The sequence below is a fragment of the Saccopteryx leptura genome, chromosome 1 (assembly GCF_036850995.1).
Source record: "Saccopteryx leptura isolate mSacLep1 chromosome 1, mSacLep1_pri_phased_curated, whole genome shotgun sequence".
Taxonomy (NCBI): domain Eukaryota; kingdom Metazoa; phylum Chordata; class Mammalia; order Chiroptera; family Emballonuridae; genus Saccopteryx; species Saccopteryx leptura.
This window is the reverse complement of record NC_089503.1, coordinates 257,959,714-257,975,622: the sequence shown is the minus strand read 5'-3', so window position 1 is coordinate 257,975,622 and position 15,909 is coordinate 257,959,714. Positions and strand designations below refer to the sequence as shown.

General features: G+C 44.5%; 1 protein-coding gene across 1 annotated transcript; it reads right to left on the bottom strand.

The window, feature by feature from the left end:
* Window positions 1–1,306: 1,306 nt before the first annotated feature.
* On the bottom strand, window positions 1,307–15,909 carry LOC136388311 (olfactory receptor 10H1-like). Its single transcript, XM_066360225.1, has 2 exons — window positions 15,858–15,909; window positions 1,307–1,878 (listed from the first exon to the last, which is right to left on the bottom strand). The coding sequence occupies exons 1-2, from the start codon at window positions 15,907–15,909 to the stop codon at window positions 1,307–1,309; spliced, it is 624 nt and encodes a 207-aa protein (XP_066216322.1).

Sequence of the window (15,909 nt, the reverse complement as noted above, 5' to 3'; positions counted from 1 at the left end):
TAAAGAGGAATATGGGGGGATCCATAGAAGCAATAGCAATTAATGCCTTCTGATATTATGTTGCTACTAAGCTATCTTGCAGGTGCACTCTATATATCTTTAAGCAAAAGTTACTCTTGATGTTATGCCAATTTCTTAATAAGCAAGCCTTTTGAAGTTTTGTGAGAAAAATTAGGACACTGCATGAACTCAAGGCCATTTGCCTGAGCAAGCGGTGGTCTTTTGCTAGTCCTTGATGATTTCGTCTGTTAATCTCTCTCTCTGCGCCCTTGACTCACAACAGTAAAGTAGAGTTATTAATTAGTACTAATCTTTTAGAAGTTTGTACTGATATTGTTATTGCTATTCAAGTTATTGTATATCTGTACTTTGAATGATTTACCACCTGATTTGTAGCTTATAGATATGAATTAACTGTTATCTGGAAATATGTAACTATAGTGAAACAAAATACCATGTGATTGTAACTTAGTGTGTGTGTGCATAAAAAGAAAGCTAGACCAGCATTTAGTGGAGATGCCTGGCAGTAAATGCTAACTAGAGAATAAAGAGAAAGAAAAGAATTCGGCTCTTTCACTCGATTTGCGCCGACGCCGTCTCTTCCTGTGGGACCCCTGGATCCCCCCGGGGCTGGACCCCGGCATTCCACGTCACCCTCTCATACAGCAGACAATTTCTCATGGTGGGACTTTATTCTTTGAACTAACTGTAGAGACTTTTCTGTTTCTCTGCAACTGCTCCAGCTTCACACTAAAATGTAGAGGTTTCCTTGACTTTTTTCTGTAACTGTGCTTATTGCTGTTTCTAACTGCTACTGCAGTAGTCTGTGCAATGCTGGAATTTAGGGTGCTTTGGTCTCTTCTGCTCTAGTCTGGCTTTGTCTTTAGAGTCTTACAAAAACAATGTTGTAGCTACCTGTTGTTCCCTAGTAGAGAGTAGGGTCTGACATACTCCATTTTTCTTTGCAATATGGGTTGATGGTAGTGGGAGTACTTAGACCACCCTGGTTTCTGGCAGGAGAAGAACAGATTCCAAGTTTAATGCTCCCTGACAAAGCATCCAGCAACAGATAGAAATTATTAAGTCTGATTTTGTTATCATCTCATATATCCTTCTCCCCTTAATACATCCTTGATGCTACTTAACCATTGTGTGTTACATTTGAATGTTGCCTGCAAGGTACTATTTAATTGCAAACCTTAAAGTATCAGACAAAAATAGGTTATTGCATGTTTATGAAGTGCCATTTGTAATGCTAGCACTGAGTAACCCAACTCACCTGTTTCAAGGAATTCCTCCCAAATGGTCATGTATTTTCTGGGTAGAGCTTTCTGAGGAAAGTCTTTCTCATGGTGTTCTTCAGCTCCTTATTCCTGAGGCTGAAGATAATGGGGCTGAGAAAGGGTGTGAGGACTGTGTAGGTGACTCCCATCAGGGTGTCTCCTTCCAGAGGCTGGGGACCCTTGGACTTGAGGTACGCAACAGAGGCAAAACCATAGTGCACAACTACCACAGTGAGGTGGGACATGCATGTGGAAAAGGCCTTGTGGCAGCCCTCAGCTGAGGGGATCCTCAAGATGGTAGCCACAATGGAGGCATAGGAGAGGAGGATGAGGAGACAGCAGCCCAGCAGGGCCATGATGCACACCAGGCCCACACCCAGGGCCACACCTGGTACATTATTTCTGCAGGCCAACTTCAACAGTAGTGGCACATGACAAGCAAAGTGGTGGACCTCATTGGGTCCACAGAAGGTGAGGTGGAAAATGGCTATTGTGACCACCAGTCCCATGACTGAGCCACCAGCCCAAGACCAGGCCACCAGGCAGGCACAGCCATGGGGACTCATGAGCACACTGTAGTGAATAGAGCATTGGACTGGGACACACAGGACCCAGGTTCAAAACCCCAAGGTCGCCGGCTTGAGTGTGGGCTCACCGGCTTGAGCATGGGATCACAGACATGATCCCATGGTCACTGGCTTGAGTTCAAGATCACTGGCTTGAGCAAGAGGTAACTCACTCTGCTGTAGTCCCCGGGTCAAGGCACATATGAGAAAGCAGTCAATGAACAACTAAGGTGCCACAACAAAGAATTGATGTTTCTCATCTCTCTCTCTTCCCTATCTGTCCCTCTCTCTGCCTCTGTTAATTTTATTTATTTATTTTTTACCATCTGGCCATTTATTTGAAAAAAAAGTTTGCCAGGCTCTTACACTTTAAGCTACCAAAAATATATTGTGCGAACATTTCAGGTTGGGTTTAACTTTTTTCAAAGACTTAATTATTTCAGAGCAGTTTTAGATTCACAGCAAAATTGAGAGAAAAGTACAGAGATTTCCTAGGTACTCCCCCCCCACCATGTGCACAGCCTCTCTCCCATTACCACCCCCCCCCCCAATATTGGTACATTTGCTGCAACTAATGAATCTGCAGTGAGTGATATATCATCATCTCCCAAAGTCCACAGTTCACATTTTGAGTCATTCCTGGTATTTCGCATTCTATGGGTTTTGACAAATATATAATCAGATATATCCATCATTATAGTTTCTTTTCTTTTTCTTTTTTTATTAAGTGGGAGGTGGGGAGGCAGAGACAGACTCATGCATGCACCCTGCCCAGGATCCCCCCAGCAAGCCATCTACCAGGCAATGCTCTGCCTGTCTGGGCCACTGCTCTGTTGCTCAGCAATCGAGCTATTTTAGCACCTGAGGCAAGACTTTGGAGCCATCCTCAGTGCCTGGGATCAACTTCGCTAGAACCATTTAAGCCATGGCTGTGGGAGAGGGAGGGAGGGAGAGAGGGGGAGAGAGGGGGGGTGGAGAGAGAGAGAGAGAGAGAGAGAGAGAGAGAGAGAGGAGGGCTGGAGAAGCAGATGGTTGCTTCTCCTGTGTGCCCTGACCAGGAATTGAACTGGGACTTCCACACACTGGGCTGATGCTCTACCTCTGAGCCAACCAGCCAAAGCCCATTATTATAGTTTCATATGGAGTATTTCCATTGCCTTAAAAATCCTCTGTGCTATGCCTATTCATCCCGCCCTCTCCCCTAAGCTCTGGAAATTAGTGATCTTTTTATTGTCTTCATAGTTTTGCCTTTTCTAGAATGCCATATAATTGGAATCATACAGTAGGTAGCCTTTTCAGATAGGCTTCTTTTACTTATTAATATGCATTTAAGTTTTATCAATGTCTTTTTATAGCTTCACAGCCCATTTCTTCTGAGCACTGAATAATATCCCATTGTGTAGTTGTGTTGCACACTATCCACTCACCTACTTGAAGGTATTTTGGTTTCTTCAAGTTTTGGTAATCATGAATAAAGCTGTTTTAAACATTCCAAGTGCAGGTTTTTGTGTGGATCTAAGTTTTTACCTACTTTGGGTAAATAAATACCAAGGAGCACAGTTGCTGGATTGTATGGTAACAGTTTGTTCCGTTTTGTAAGACACCACCAAGCTGTCTTCCAAAGTGGCTCTACCACTCTGCATTCCCACCAGCAATGAAGCAAAGCTCCTGTTGCTCCACATCCTTGCCAGCCTTTGCTGTTGTTAATGTTCTGGATTTTAGCCATTCTAATAGATGTGTTGTGGTAAAACTTATTTTTTAATGGCTAGTTGTTCCAACATGATTTAATAAATAGGCCACTGATTTGAAATGTCACCTTTTTAAAAAATAATGTTTATTTATACATGGATATGAAAGAGATTTGGGAATAGTGAGAAGGAAAACCATTACCTAGGGGACCTAGAAGATAAGTAGGTCAGGGTTCAGTTCTGGCATACTGTTTGTTTTCCAAAGTCCAGTAAGATAATAAAAACAAAACACCAGCAGATGAAGTCGAACTTGTTGAAAGGACTACCTCACACATAAAAATAGTTTCCTGTAGCAATAATTACATTAAATGAGTTTGTGCTGTCTTTACTATTTTTTTTTTCTCTAAGCCAGTGGTAGTCAACCTGGTCCCTACCGCCCACTAGTGGGCGTTCCAGCTTTCATGGTGGGCGGTAGTGGAGCAACCAAAGTATAAATAAAAAGATAGATTTAACTATATAGTAAGTTGTTTTATAAAGATTTATTCTGCCAAACAGCAAAAATCTGACATAAAGTACTTGGTAAGTAATTATTATTATATGCTTTAACTTGCTGTAACTCTGCTTTATAAATTTTATAAAGTAAATTTGCTTCCCTACTTTATAAATCACCATTACTGTGGAACTGGTGGGTGGTTAGAAAATTTTACTACTAACAGAGATACAAAAGTGAGCGGTAGGTATAAAAAGGTTGACTACCCCTGCTCTAAGCCCTTTCTTTAATGTCTGAGCAGCTGGTGGTGCAGTGGATAGAGTGTTGGCCTGGGACGCTGAGGACCCAGGTTCAAAACCCCGGGGTCACTGATTTGATCCCTGGCTTACCAGCTTGATCGTGGGGTCGCTGGCTTCAGCATAGAATCATAGACATGACCCTGTGGTTGCTGGCTTGAGCAAGGGGTCACTAGCTCAGCTGGAGCCCCCTGGTCAAGGCACATATGAGAAAGCAATCAATGAACAACTAAAGTGCCGCAACTATGAATTGATGTTTCTCATCTATGTCTCTCTCCCGTCATGCCTGTCTGTCTCTCTCTTCAGAAATAGTAAAAATAATAATAATTATATCTCCAGTTGGCACAAAGGTGGGCATTCATTCTCAAAAGCACCATACAATCTGTTTTTTTCTTCTCTTTTTTTAAAAGTGCATTTTTTACATTTGCTCATTTCTCAATTCCTTTTATTATTATTTTTAGTGGGGGTTTTTTTGTGTTTTTTTTTTTGTTTTTTTTTACAGAGACAGAAAGAGAGAGTCAGACAGACAGGAACAGAGAGATGAAAAGCATCAATCATTAGTTTTTCATTGCAACACCTTAGTTGTTCATTGATTGCCTTCTCATATGTGCCTTGACCACGGGCCTTCAGCAGACCGAGTAACCCCTTGCTCGAGCCAGTGATCTTGGGTTCAAGCTGGTGAGCTTTTTGCTCAAACCAGATGAGCCCGTGCTCAAGCCAGCGACCTCGAGATCTCAAACCTGGGTCTTCTGCATCCCAGTCTGACACTCCAATCACTGCGCCACTGCCTGGTCAGGCTATTTTTTAGATTTTATCCATTGATTTTTAGAGAGGAGAGAGGGGGTGGGGGGTTGGGGAGTGGGAAGCATCAATTCGTAGTAGTTGCTTCCTGTATGTGCCTTGCCCGGGCCAGCTTGGCATTTTGAACTGGCAACCTCAGCGTTCCAGGTCAACGCTCTATCCACTGTGCCACCACCTGGTCAGGCTCAAGTCTGTCAGAATTTAAAGCCAGTGCCCCTAAACTGTCATGAAATTCCAGTCTTTTTTCTTCTTGACTCAGCTCAGATAATCCCTTTGATCAAGTATCCTCATTCCTCAGGCTACGTCTGAGTACCGGCAATGCCAGTATTTACTCAGTAACTTTCTTTAACCTGAATATTTTTTTTTTTTTTGTATTTTTCTGAAGCTGGAAACGGGGAGAGACAGTCAGACAGACTCCCGCATGCGCCCGACTGGGATCCACCCAGCACGCCCACCAGGGGCGATGCTCTGCCCACCAGGGGGCGATGCTCTGCCCCTCCGGGGGGGGGGGGTCACTCTGCCTCGACCAGAGCCACTCTAGCACCTGGGGCAGAGGCCAAGGAGCCATCCCCAGCGCCTGGGCCATCTTTGCTCCAATGGAGCCTCGGCTGCGGGAGAGGAAGAGAGAGACAGAGAGGAAGGGGGGGTGGAGAAGCAAATGGGCGCTTCTCCTATGTGCCCTGGCTGGGAATCGAACCCGGGTCCCCCGCACGCCAGGCTGATGCTCTACAGCCGACGCTCTACCGCTGAGCCAACCGGCCAGGGCCTATTTGTAGGATTTTAAATGCGCCTGACTTCAAAATGTTTGAGAATCACTGGTATAGTCTATGGAAGGCTGTGGGTGCTTGCCCTGAGGGCAGCAAATTGCAAATTGCAGGTTGCCTTCCTGCTTGGGAGGGGCCGTTGTTTGCTGGAGAAGGGGGTTTTGCCCCTAGACTATTTTGCTGGGAGAGAGAGGGAGAAAGAGAGAGAGAGAGAGAGAGAGAGAGAGAATCTATATATAGAGAGAGGCAGTGCTGGGGACCTTTGGAGACCTGATTTGGGCCTGGCCTATTTGGCTGGGGAGTGCTGTTTTGCTTGTGGGGGCCTGTGAGTCCGGAGAATGAGTAGTGGCTTTGGGAGCCCTGAGTGAGAGGGAAGCAGTCTTCCCTGCCTGCCTTTTTGCTCATCCACTATTATGAGACTTTAATAAACAGAATGGCCCACCATTTTCTGGCTCCACAGTTCCTTTACCGTCTGCCCGAATCCAATGGGAACCTGCATGGCCATGACTACTGCAGCCACCGACCTTACACCTTTCAAAGTGAGAAGCAACAAGCATTTATTTATGATCAATAAGAATAGCTATTCAGAAAGCACTGATTCACACAGAAGCCCAAATAGTATCTGATTAGGAAACAAAGGCAAAGGGTATTTATGACAAAGGGATGGGGAACAATTACATTACTAGAAGGAAGGTATTTTTATTTTTGGGCAAATAAGTTTGTAAAATCTGTATTTTCTGTTTTTGTTCACTTTTATTGTTAAAAATGGCACTGCCCACATGAGTGGCCATTGCCCAGGTGTTGCAGTTAATTGCCTTCCTGCTTGGGAAGGGGCTTGGTTATGCTAATGTGTGTTGGGGGGAGAGTTTTCACACCAAAAAGTTTTAAAAGGAGGAGCTAGGAGGCCATTTTGGCAGAGAGAAGGCCATGTTGTTGCAGGGAAAGGCCACATGGTGGTAGAGAGGAAGCAGGCAAGATGGCAGTTAGCTGAAGGGGAACAGAGGTGAGAGGCTTTGTAAGCTCCGCTGAACTGGTGAGGTAGAAACCTTTGATTCTAGGAAAACTGGGATGAGTCAGTGGCTTTGGGAGCCCTAAATGGAAAGGGAAGTGTTTTCCCGCTGTGTGTTTTTACTTGTTGGCCAATAGGAGTCTAGAAATAAAGGATGGCCCACCAGTTCTTGGCTCTGTTGTTTCATAACCGTTTGTCCAAATCAAATGCGAATCTGCACGGCCCAGGCTGCTGTGGTGGTGGCTGCGGCTACTGGCCATACACTATTGGTGTAGGTAACATAACAGTGACACTAATTATAAATAGTGTTTTGTTTTTTGTTTTTGTTTTTTTTTAAATAAATTTTTATTAATGGTAATGGGATGACATTAATAAGTCAGGGTACATATATTCAAAGAAAACATGTCTAGGTTATTTTGTCATTAGATTATGTTGCATACCCCTCGCCCAAAGTCAGATTGTCCTTCGCCATCCTCTATCTAGTTCTCTGTGCCCCTCCCCCTCCCCCTAACTCTCCCCCTGTCCTCCCTCCCCCCACCCCTGGTAACCACCACACTCTTGTCCATGTCTCTTAGTCTCATTTTTATGTTCCACCAATGTATGGAATCATGTAGTTCTTGTTTTCTTCTGATTTACTTATTTCACTCCTTATAATGTTATCAAGATCCCACCATTTTGCTGTAAATGTTTTTAATTTTCAGTTTGGTAGTCATCAGTTTCATGATTGTAATAACTGCTTTCTTGTTATCTTTGAAAATATATTAGTTCTTTGGGAAGCAATGATGCCTTAGGCCCAGCCCAAAAGTTATTTTGCCTGGTTTTAACATCTCAAATGTTTGAGGCATCAGACATGCAAGGCAGTTCCTCTGGAATGGTAGCTTTGGCTCCAATATGAAATAACTCTACTTATTTTTTACATTCATCTCTTTTTGATCAAGATCTTTCTTTGAAAGCAGCACTTATCAGTTATTAAAAGTATTGTTGGTGCTCCATTGTCAGGTGGCTCATTTTGGATATGTCATGACATTGTCGGCCCCTCATCTCCAGGACTGCTCATTCCTGGTATGCCATGTCCCTCATTAGAGGGAAAGTAGTTTGCTTTTTTCTAAGGAGTCTTAGGCAATTGGCTATGAGAGCCCAACATCCTGAAGGAAATGTTTTACTCGGGTTCTTTTCTTTAACTAACTTCCCAACTCCCTTTCATTCACATTCCTCCTTCCGGGGAATAGAATGAGAAATAGCTAACTTGTTTACCAATTACCCAACCCCCTTTGTCCAGTCATTGACCATTCCTCAACCCCCTTACCTAATTAAGGATAGTCCCCATCTCTCCCTTCCACTTTGGTGCGGCCATTTAAACTAGCCAATCAGGAAAAAATAAGGTTGTACAGTCAACACTCCAGCCAGTGGAGCAAGACCCAGCTGGCTCGAGCAAGGGATTACTCGGTCTGCTGTAGCCCATGGTCAAGGCACATATGAGAGAGCAATCAATGAACAACTAAAGTGTCACAATGAAAAACTAATGATTGATGCTTCTCATCTCTCTTTGTTCCTGTCTGTCTGTCCATATCTATCCCTCTCTCTGTCTCTGTAAAAAAAAAAAGAAAAGCCTCCAGTGCGGTGAAGTATTCCTTAGTGGTCAAACTGGGAGTGCAAGAAACTTCCAGTAAGGGGGGTTGAGCCTCCCTCAGGAGCCACACCACAGTGAAGATGGGAAATCATACCTCTAAGATAACAACTAGAGACAAAGATAGTACCAGACAAACAAACAAAAACAAAAAAGGGAAAGAAACCTCCCAATGTTTCACCGGTTGAATGCCCACTTATAGGAATGATAATCCCCGAACAACTGGGAAAAGAAGCAACGAATGAACTCTATCTACCTAGGAGAGCCAAGATGTGGCTCTTTTGATGCCTAAATCAAGTTCTTGCATGCAAAATTGGAAATGCCGGCTCTAATATTGAACTATATAAGATAGTTTCATTCCTGTATTCAAATACTCTGGGTATTGTTGCTTTAAAATGAGAAAATGTAAGGAGCGCTCATTTAAACTTTAATAGAATGGAATTTGGGATCCTAAACTTGTTTCTTGGTCTGGACTCTGTAAGGTCTTGCTGCACTAACTACTGTTCTCTGTGTTCTTTGTCTTCAGAGTTAAGGGCCAAGTAGCAACTCTATTAGGATTCATCAGACTTGTTTATGTGTCATGCTCATGTCTCTGTACTGTAACTGTCTTGTCTGTATGTAAAACTACTCAGGTCTGTGATCCAGGAGAATCAATTTCAGTTTGAGGGCCCTCGTCTGTCTCATCTGTCTGTCTGTCTGAAATTCTTATTATTCTATGTGGAAAATAAATAAGTTAATAATTCAAAGTAGGGGAGAGATCTCACCCCCCACCTTTCCAGACAGTAAAACTCAGAAAAAAAGAAAACAGGCTATTTAAATATCTTAAAGCCTCTTTCTGGAGGTCTAAAAACTTGCAGTTCTGAGAACAACAGGGGAGTTAACATCTGTGAGAATGGGAGGGTCCTCTAGGACCTCAGTGTAGAGGAAAAGAAGGGCACTTTTAAAGTCCAAGTTGAGGCTCAGTAGGCCCCCAAGGCCAGATAAGAAGTTTTGCCTCCTCTGCAATGATTAATAACACTATAAAATATAAGTTATTCTGAATGTTTTTTAACCAGGTGGTCTAGAAAGCATTTAATACTACTACTAGTTTAATTTAATGCCTTTTAAAATTCTTAACAGAAAATGTTTCTTTTGCCTGGGTTTACAAAAGATTCCTGTAATCCAATATTTTTCAATGATAATAAAGTCATGTAGTACCTGTTTGAGCATGTCTGAAAAATATAAGGACAGGAACACCTCTTTGCTTTCACCTGGGAAGGTTATAAGTTTAGTTGGACAATAATGCTCCAGAAATATATGAAGAGTCCCGCCTATTTGGACTTGAATAGTGCAGAATTTTCCAGAGATTTCACTCCAATCCAATATGTAGACAATATACTTTATGTTCTGGGACAAATTCTGAATCTTTTTACCGACAATGAAATACTTGGGTTATCTCACACTGAAAAATAGGATTAGGTAAAAAGTAAAGTATATATGCTGAAATTTCTTTTACACGGGGTGGAACAACATAGTCAACAGTTATTGGTTCACATAACGATAACAATGCGGGGGTCTCTTGGCTCCTGCTTTGGTGGGATGTATGGCCTAGTGGGGGAAAAATTGACCCTCACTTTTCAAAGACATGTGTACGGCCAGTAGTCAAGGCAGTCACAGCCGCCAAGCACATGCAGGTTTCCATTAGATTCGGACAGACGGTAAAGAAACAGCAGAGCTGAAAACTGGTGGGCCACTCCTTTTATTCTAGCCTTGCACCCTGCTGCGAGTAAACACAAACACACTAGGCACCAAAACCCACTCATTTGGCGTTCACAAAGCTACTGACACATCCGGGTTTTCCTAGAATCAAAGGCCCCCACTAGCTCAGTCACCTGTAGTTCCCTATCTCCTTCTCTCTTATCATCTCTGCACAAACTGGCTTCTCCTTCAGTACTCACCATCTTGTCTGCCTTCTCTGCAAACACGTGGCCTCCTCCTCCTCCTTCTTCTCTTTCTTAAAACCTTTTGGTGTGGGCTCTGGCCGGTTGGCTCAGTGGTAGAACGTCAGCCTGGTGTGCAGAAGTCCCGGGTTCGATTCCCAGCCAGGGCACACAGGAGAAGCACCCATCTGCTTCTCCACCTCTCCCCCTCTCCTTCCTCTCTGTCTCTCTCTTCCCCTCCCACAGCGAGGCTCCATTGGAGCAAAGATGGCCCGGGCGCTGGGGATGGCTCCTTGGCCTCTGCCCCAGGCGCTAGAGTGGCTCTGGTCGCAACAGAGCGACCCCCCAGAGGGGCAGAGCATCGCCCCCTGGTGGGCGTGCTGGGTGGATCCCGGTCGGGCGCATGCGGGAGTCTGTCTGACTGTCTCTCCCCGTTTCCAGCTTCAGAAAAATACAAAAAAAAAAAAGAACTTTTGGTGTGAAAACCCCTCCTCCAGTGCACATTAGCATATCAAAGTCCCTTCCTAAGCAGGAAGGTAATTAGCCATTACACCTGGCAGCAGCCATTCACCTTGGCAGCAGCCATTTTTAACAATAAAAGTAAACATAATCAAATAACACAAATTTTACAAACTTATTTGACCAACAGCATGTTATCAGGTATATTGTCTTAGATGCAGAGGACAACAAACAGGCTTGAGTGGAGGTGAGCGTTGACCTTGTTGAGAGGGAACACCTCCCTAGAAAATGACTGCCTGCCATAAACTACCTATGGCTAGAAGGGTTTGATTTAGACCACCCTGAGTGTTTACTTTGGGACTCTGAGTTTGTAGGGCCATTGTGCAGGGCTCGTCTGAGCTTACCAGTTTTAGTTCATGGCCCAGTCTTTTATTTTTTTTTCCACAGTTCATAAAAGTATCAATCTAAAATTGCTAATTACTAACAGTCCTCACTGAAAGTTAAGGGTTTTAGAAAGAGAATTCTGATTTATTGGAAAGAAATTGTATGGTTTTAATGATAGAAGGTATAAGATATGGAGATATTTTTGAAAGGAAAAAATAAAAGGCAAGTCGACAGGGACAAGGAGGAGGGAAGGGAGAGAACAAATGTTTTAAATGTAGAAAGTCAGGTCATTTTAAGAGAGAGTCCCAGAATGGGATAAAGAGAAAAACCTGTTTCCCCTCCTGACATTCGATGAAGAATAGGGCGTCTGGGGTTCTTCTACTCCCATGGGTCCCACCCATATTGTGAACTTAGAGGTAGGACCAGTTTATTAGGAAGAGATTTACTGTAAGATTAGGACTAGGACTCCAAACTGAGAAAGGGGAGGGGGGTGGGGCTCCAGGCCTCCCTCTATATAGTAACCATGATAGAAGTGAAGGATTTAAAACAAACCCTAGCAATAGAAACAGGATACCAAGATGTAACTGCCTGGGTAGAATGGATCAAATATTCTGTCAGCACCCTAAACAAAAGCAACTGTTAACGTTTGTGCTATAGGAAGACTGGAGGCTCTGTTAGTCCCATTTCCACTTGGGTGGTCCTCGGACCCTGATGGGATGAATTGCACGGTAGCCCTGCTCCAAAGTGCCACTGCCTGGGCAAAACAAGTCATGCTGGTAGTTATCACTGCTATTTCCTGAGGACAAGGGCTCTGTGGGTCAGCTCCCACGGGCTATAAAAGCACCTTATCCTACTGCCAATTTTTCTTCATGCCTCTCTAGGTGGGCGAACAATTTGGCCTTTGTAGGAAACTTGACTCAGTGCAGTGAAAGCTGACAGACAGTTCACAGAGCTAGCCAACCAATCTGCCCTTATCATTCCCAGAGCTAATGTCTGGTAATATTGTGGGACAAAAATCTATAAGACTTGACCAGTTAACTAGGGCGGCATTTGCTGCCTAATACAATTGGCTATCCCTTTTATCCTGGCATTTGCTACCCTTAGCCCCCAATCAAGCCTGGCTTATGGCACAAAGTAAGTAAAATAAAGTGTCATGAGTCCCAGTGGGTCATTCGATCCGACTATATACATAGATGCTATTGGAGTTCCGCGGGGTGTTCCAAATGAGTCCAAAGCTTGCAATCAAATAACTGCCAGGTTCAAATCAGCCTTATTCTGCTGGGTAACAATAAACAAGAATGTATATTGGATAAACTATATATATTATAATCAACAGAGATTTGTCAATTACTTTAGAGATGAGAGGAAGGGAATAGCACAGCAACTTGGCCCTACCAGCCGAATGGCCTGGGGAAATAGACTAGCTTTAGATATGACGCTAGCGGAGAAGAGCGGGGGTAGGGGGGGTGGGGGGGTGTTATGATGAAACCCGATGTTGTACTTACATCCCGATAACACAGTCCCAGACAGCCAAAGCCTTCCATGGACTGACCATCCCAGCAGATGAGTTAGCCAAAAACTCAGGCATAAATGACCCCTTCACTGATTTGATGGAACAATAGTTTGGAAAATGGAAAGGATTAATGACCTCTGTATTTACCTCCCTGGTAATTGTTAAAGTTTTTTTTTGTTTTGTTTTGTTATTTGTATTTTTCTGAAGCTGGAAACGGGGCGAGACAATCAGACAGACTCCCGCATGCGCCTGACCGGGATCCACCTGGTACGCCCACCAGGGGGCGACGCTCTGCCCATCTGGGGCGTCACTCTGTTGTGACCAGAGCCACTCTAGCACCTGGGGCAGAGACCAAGGAGCCATCCCCAGTGCCCGGGCCATCTTTGCTCCAATGGAGCCTCGCTGCGGGAGGGGAAGAGAGAGACAGAGAGGAAGGAGAGGGGGAGGGGTGGAGAAGCAGATGGGCGCTTCTCCTGTGTACCCTGGCCAGAAATCGAACCCGGGACTTCTGCACACCAGGCCGACGCTCTACCACTGAGCTAACCGGCCAGGGCTATAATTGTTAAAGTTTTGATTCTTACAGGATGTTGCATTGTCCCATGTGTTTGAGGCCTAATTTAGAGACTGACTGAGACGGCCATAACCAAGCAGAGCCCTCCCCCTTACACTAACCAGATGCTAGTAATAAACGCCGATGATCAGAGCCAACGTCTGCTCACTGAATTTGAAGAAAAAAATGAAGATGTATAAAGAATAGGGAGGATAGAAGGAGATGTTTAACTCGGGTTCTTTTCTTCAGCTAACTTCCCAACTCCCTTTCATTCAGATTCCTCTGACTGGGGAATAGAATGAGAAATAGCTAACTTGTTTACCAATTGTTGCAGTAATATAAGGTTATAGTAATTAAATATATAGAAAAATATGGAAGATATATAAAAATAATTAGGATATAATATTAAAATCAATTAAGGAAATTAAATAAAGTTATGCTGTCTGGATAGGAATTAATATAGTGTGTACAGATATGGTAAACAGATTCTGCCTTTCGCTCAGTGCTCGGTCAGTGTGTGTGTGTGAAGTTACATATGGATAAGAAGTGGCTTGATGTCATAATTCTGTGGGTTGACATAGACAGGAGGCTCCCCTAGGAACATCTTAAAAGTGACTTGATGTAACATTTCAGTAGATTAACATAAAAAGGGCTCCTCCAAGGAACTCCCAAAAAGGTGGTTTGAGGTGATAATCCTGTAGATTGACACCTGTTAGAAGGCGTTGGCCAGAAAAGTTACTAAAGCTATGGGGCCCCCTCCTGCAGTAGTCGCCCAGACTCCAATGTGAATGTGAACTGGCTCCACACAGCTCTGACCAAGGACAACGGAGAGGAGCAAGCTGACAGGGCTCCCTTAAGCTGTACCCAAGCATGCCAAAAGGAGTGTGTGTGTGTGTGTGTGAGAGAGAGAGAGAGAGAGAGAGAGAGAGACAGACAGACAGACAGACAGGAAGAGAGAGAGATGAGAAGCATCAATTCTTCGTTGTGGCACCTTAATTGTTCAGTGATTGCTTTCTCATATGTGCCTTGACGGGGGGGGGGGGGGGGGGGGCGCTATAGCAGACCGAGTAACCCCTTGCTCAAGCCAGCGAACTTGGTTTCAAGCTGGTGAGCTGTGCTCAAACCAGATGAGTTCACACTCAAGCGAGTGACCTTGGGGTTTCAAACCTGGGTCCTCTCTGTGTCCTGGTCCGACGCTCTATCCACTGCGCCACTGCCTGGTCAGGCATAAAAAGGATTTGTGAGTAATAAACTGCCTGTATGGTTATTGCAATTTACTTGTGTGTTGGTTGTGTCTTTCCTCTGGTGGCAGTTGGTGTTGGTACTGATAAGTAGAATCCTCATAGCCGCCTCAAGAGTAGTCTGGAAGAGGCTGCCAGCCCTGTTGATAAGCAGGAGTGTCCCACTGCACAGGGAAGTCGAATCAGGGATGCCTGATTGACAGAGCTTGGGTTCTACTGGGACACCAATCCTCCAGCCCCCTTTGTCCGGTCATCGACCATTCACCAACCCCCTTACCTAGTTAATGATAGTTCCCATCTCTCCCTTCCACCTTTGTGCAGTCATTTAAACCAGACAATCGGGAAAAAATAAGATTGTACGGTCAACACTCCAGCCAATGGAACAACACCCAGCATCCTAGGACCTGCGTTAGGGATAAAAACAGAATTTGCCCTCTGCCCACGACGTGCTTGCTGGCTGGCTTTGAAGAGCAGCAGCACACCCTTCGGCAGAAGTTATTAAAGTTGCCTTGTCGAGATATTTTGTTTCCACAAGTCGTGCTTAATTTCATCTCTAACAACCCTAATCCACAGAGAAGGCAGGCTGGAAGAGGGAGTTTCAAAGACAAGGTGGCAATTCAGTTGAGACATTCTGCTCTGGGGGCAAAGGGAGGGGAAAGGGTGCACAGGCAAAGAAACAGCATCTGCAAAGGACCTGATGTGGGAAGATCATGGCCTCTCTAAGAAACAGAAGGCCAAGATGACAGCGGGCTTGAGCAGCAAGTGGAAGGGCAGCTCATAATGGTATACAATAACACACAAGGAGCAGATTACCAAGGACTTCCCTATAATCTCAACAGACATGAGATGACACTCATTTACACAGGGCATACTGGCTATGCCACACATACAAGGGCGGGTGGCTTCCTATGATGTCAGTCACAGCTGAAAAGTGAATTTCAGATCAACTTAGGGAATTTCCATTCACATTTCAGAAGGATTTTGCAGCTCACAGACTTGCTATGAAATTGTGCTGGGAGTCATTTGTTTTTTTCAGCAAGTATTTATCGAGTGCCTATTAAGTGCCAAGCTGTGGGAGCACAACGGTGATCATGTCCAGGTGGTCCTACCCTCTCAGGGCTGCCAGCCTAGTGGGGGGGAGGGCAGATGGTGACTAAGTAACTAATACAGTACATTGCAGTGAGCATTGTTACAGAAGGAGAAGCCTCAGTGTGCTCAGAGCTCTGGAGACCTTCAACCGCATGCACACCCAGCATGGGGCACTCACAATGGCCACGCTGAGTACCAGGTGCTTTGCCTGCTTTGGGTTCTGCTGCCAT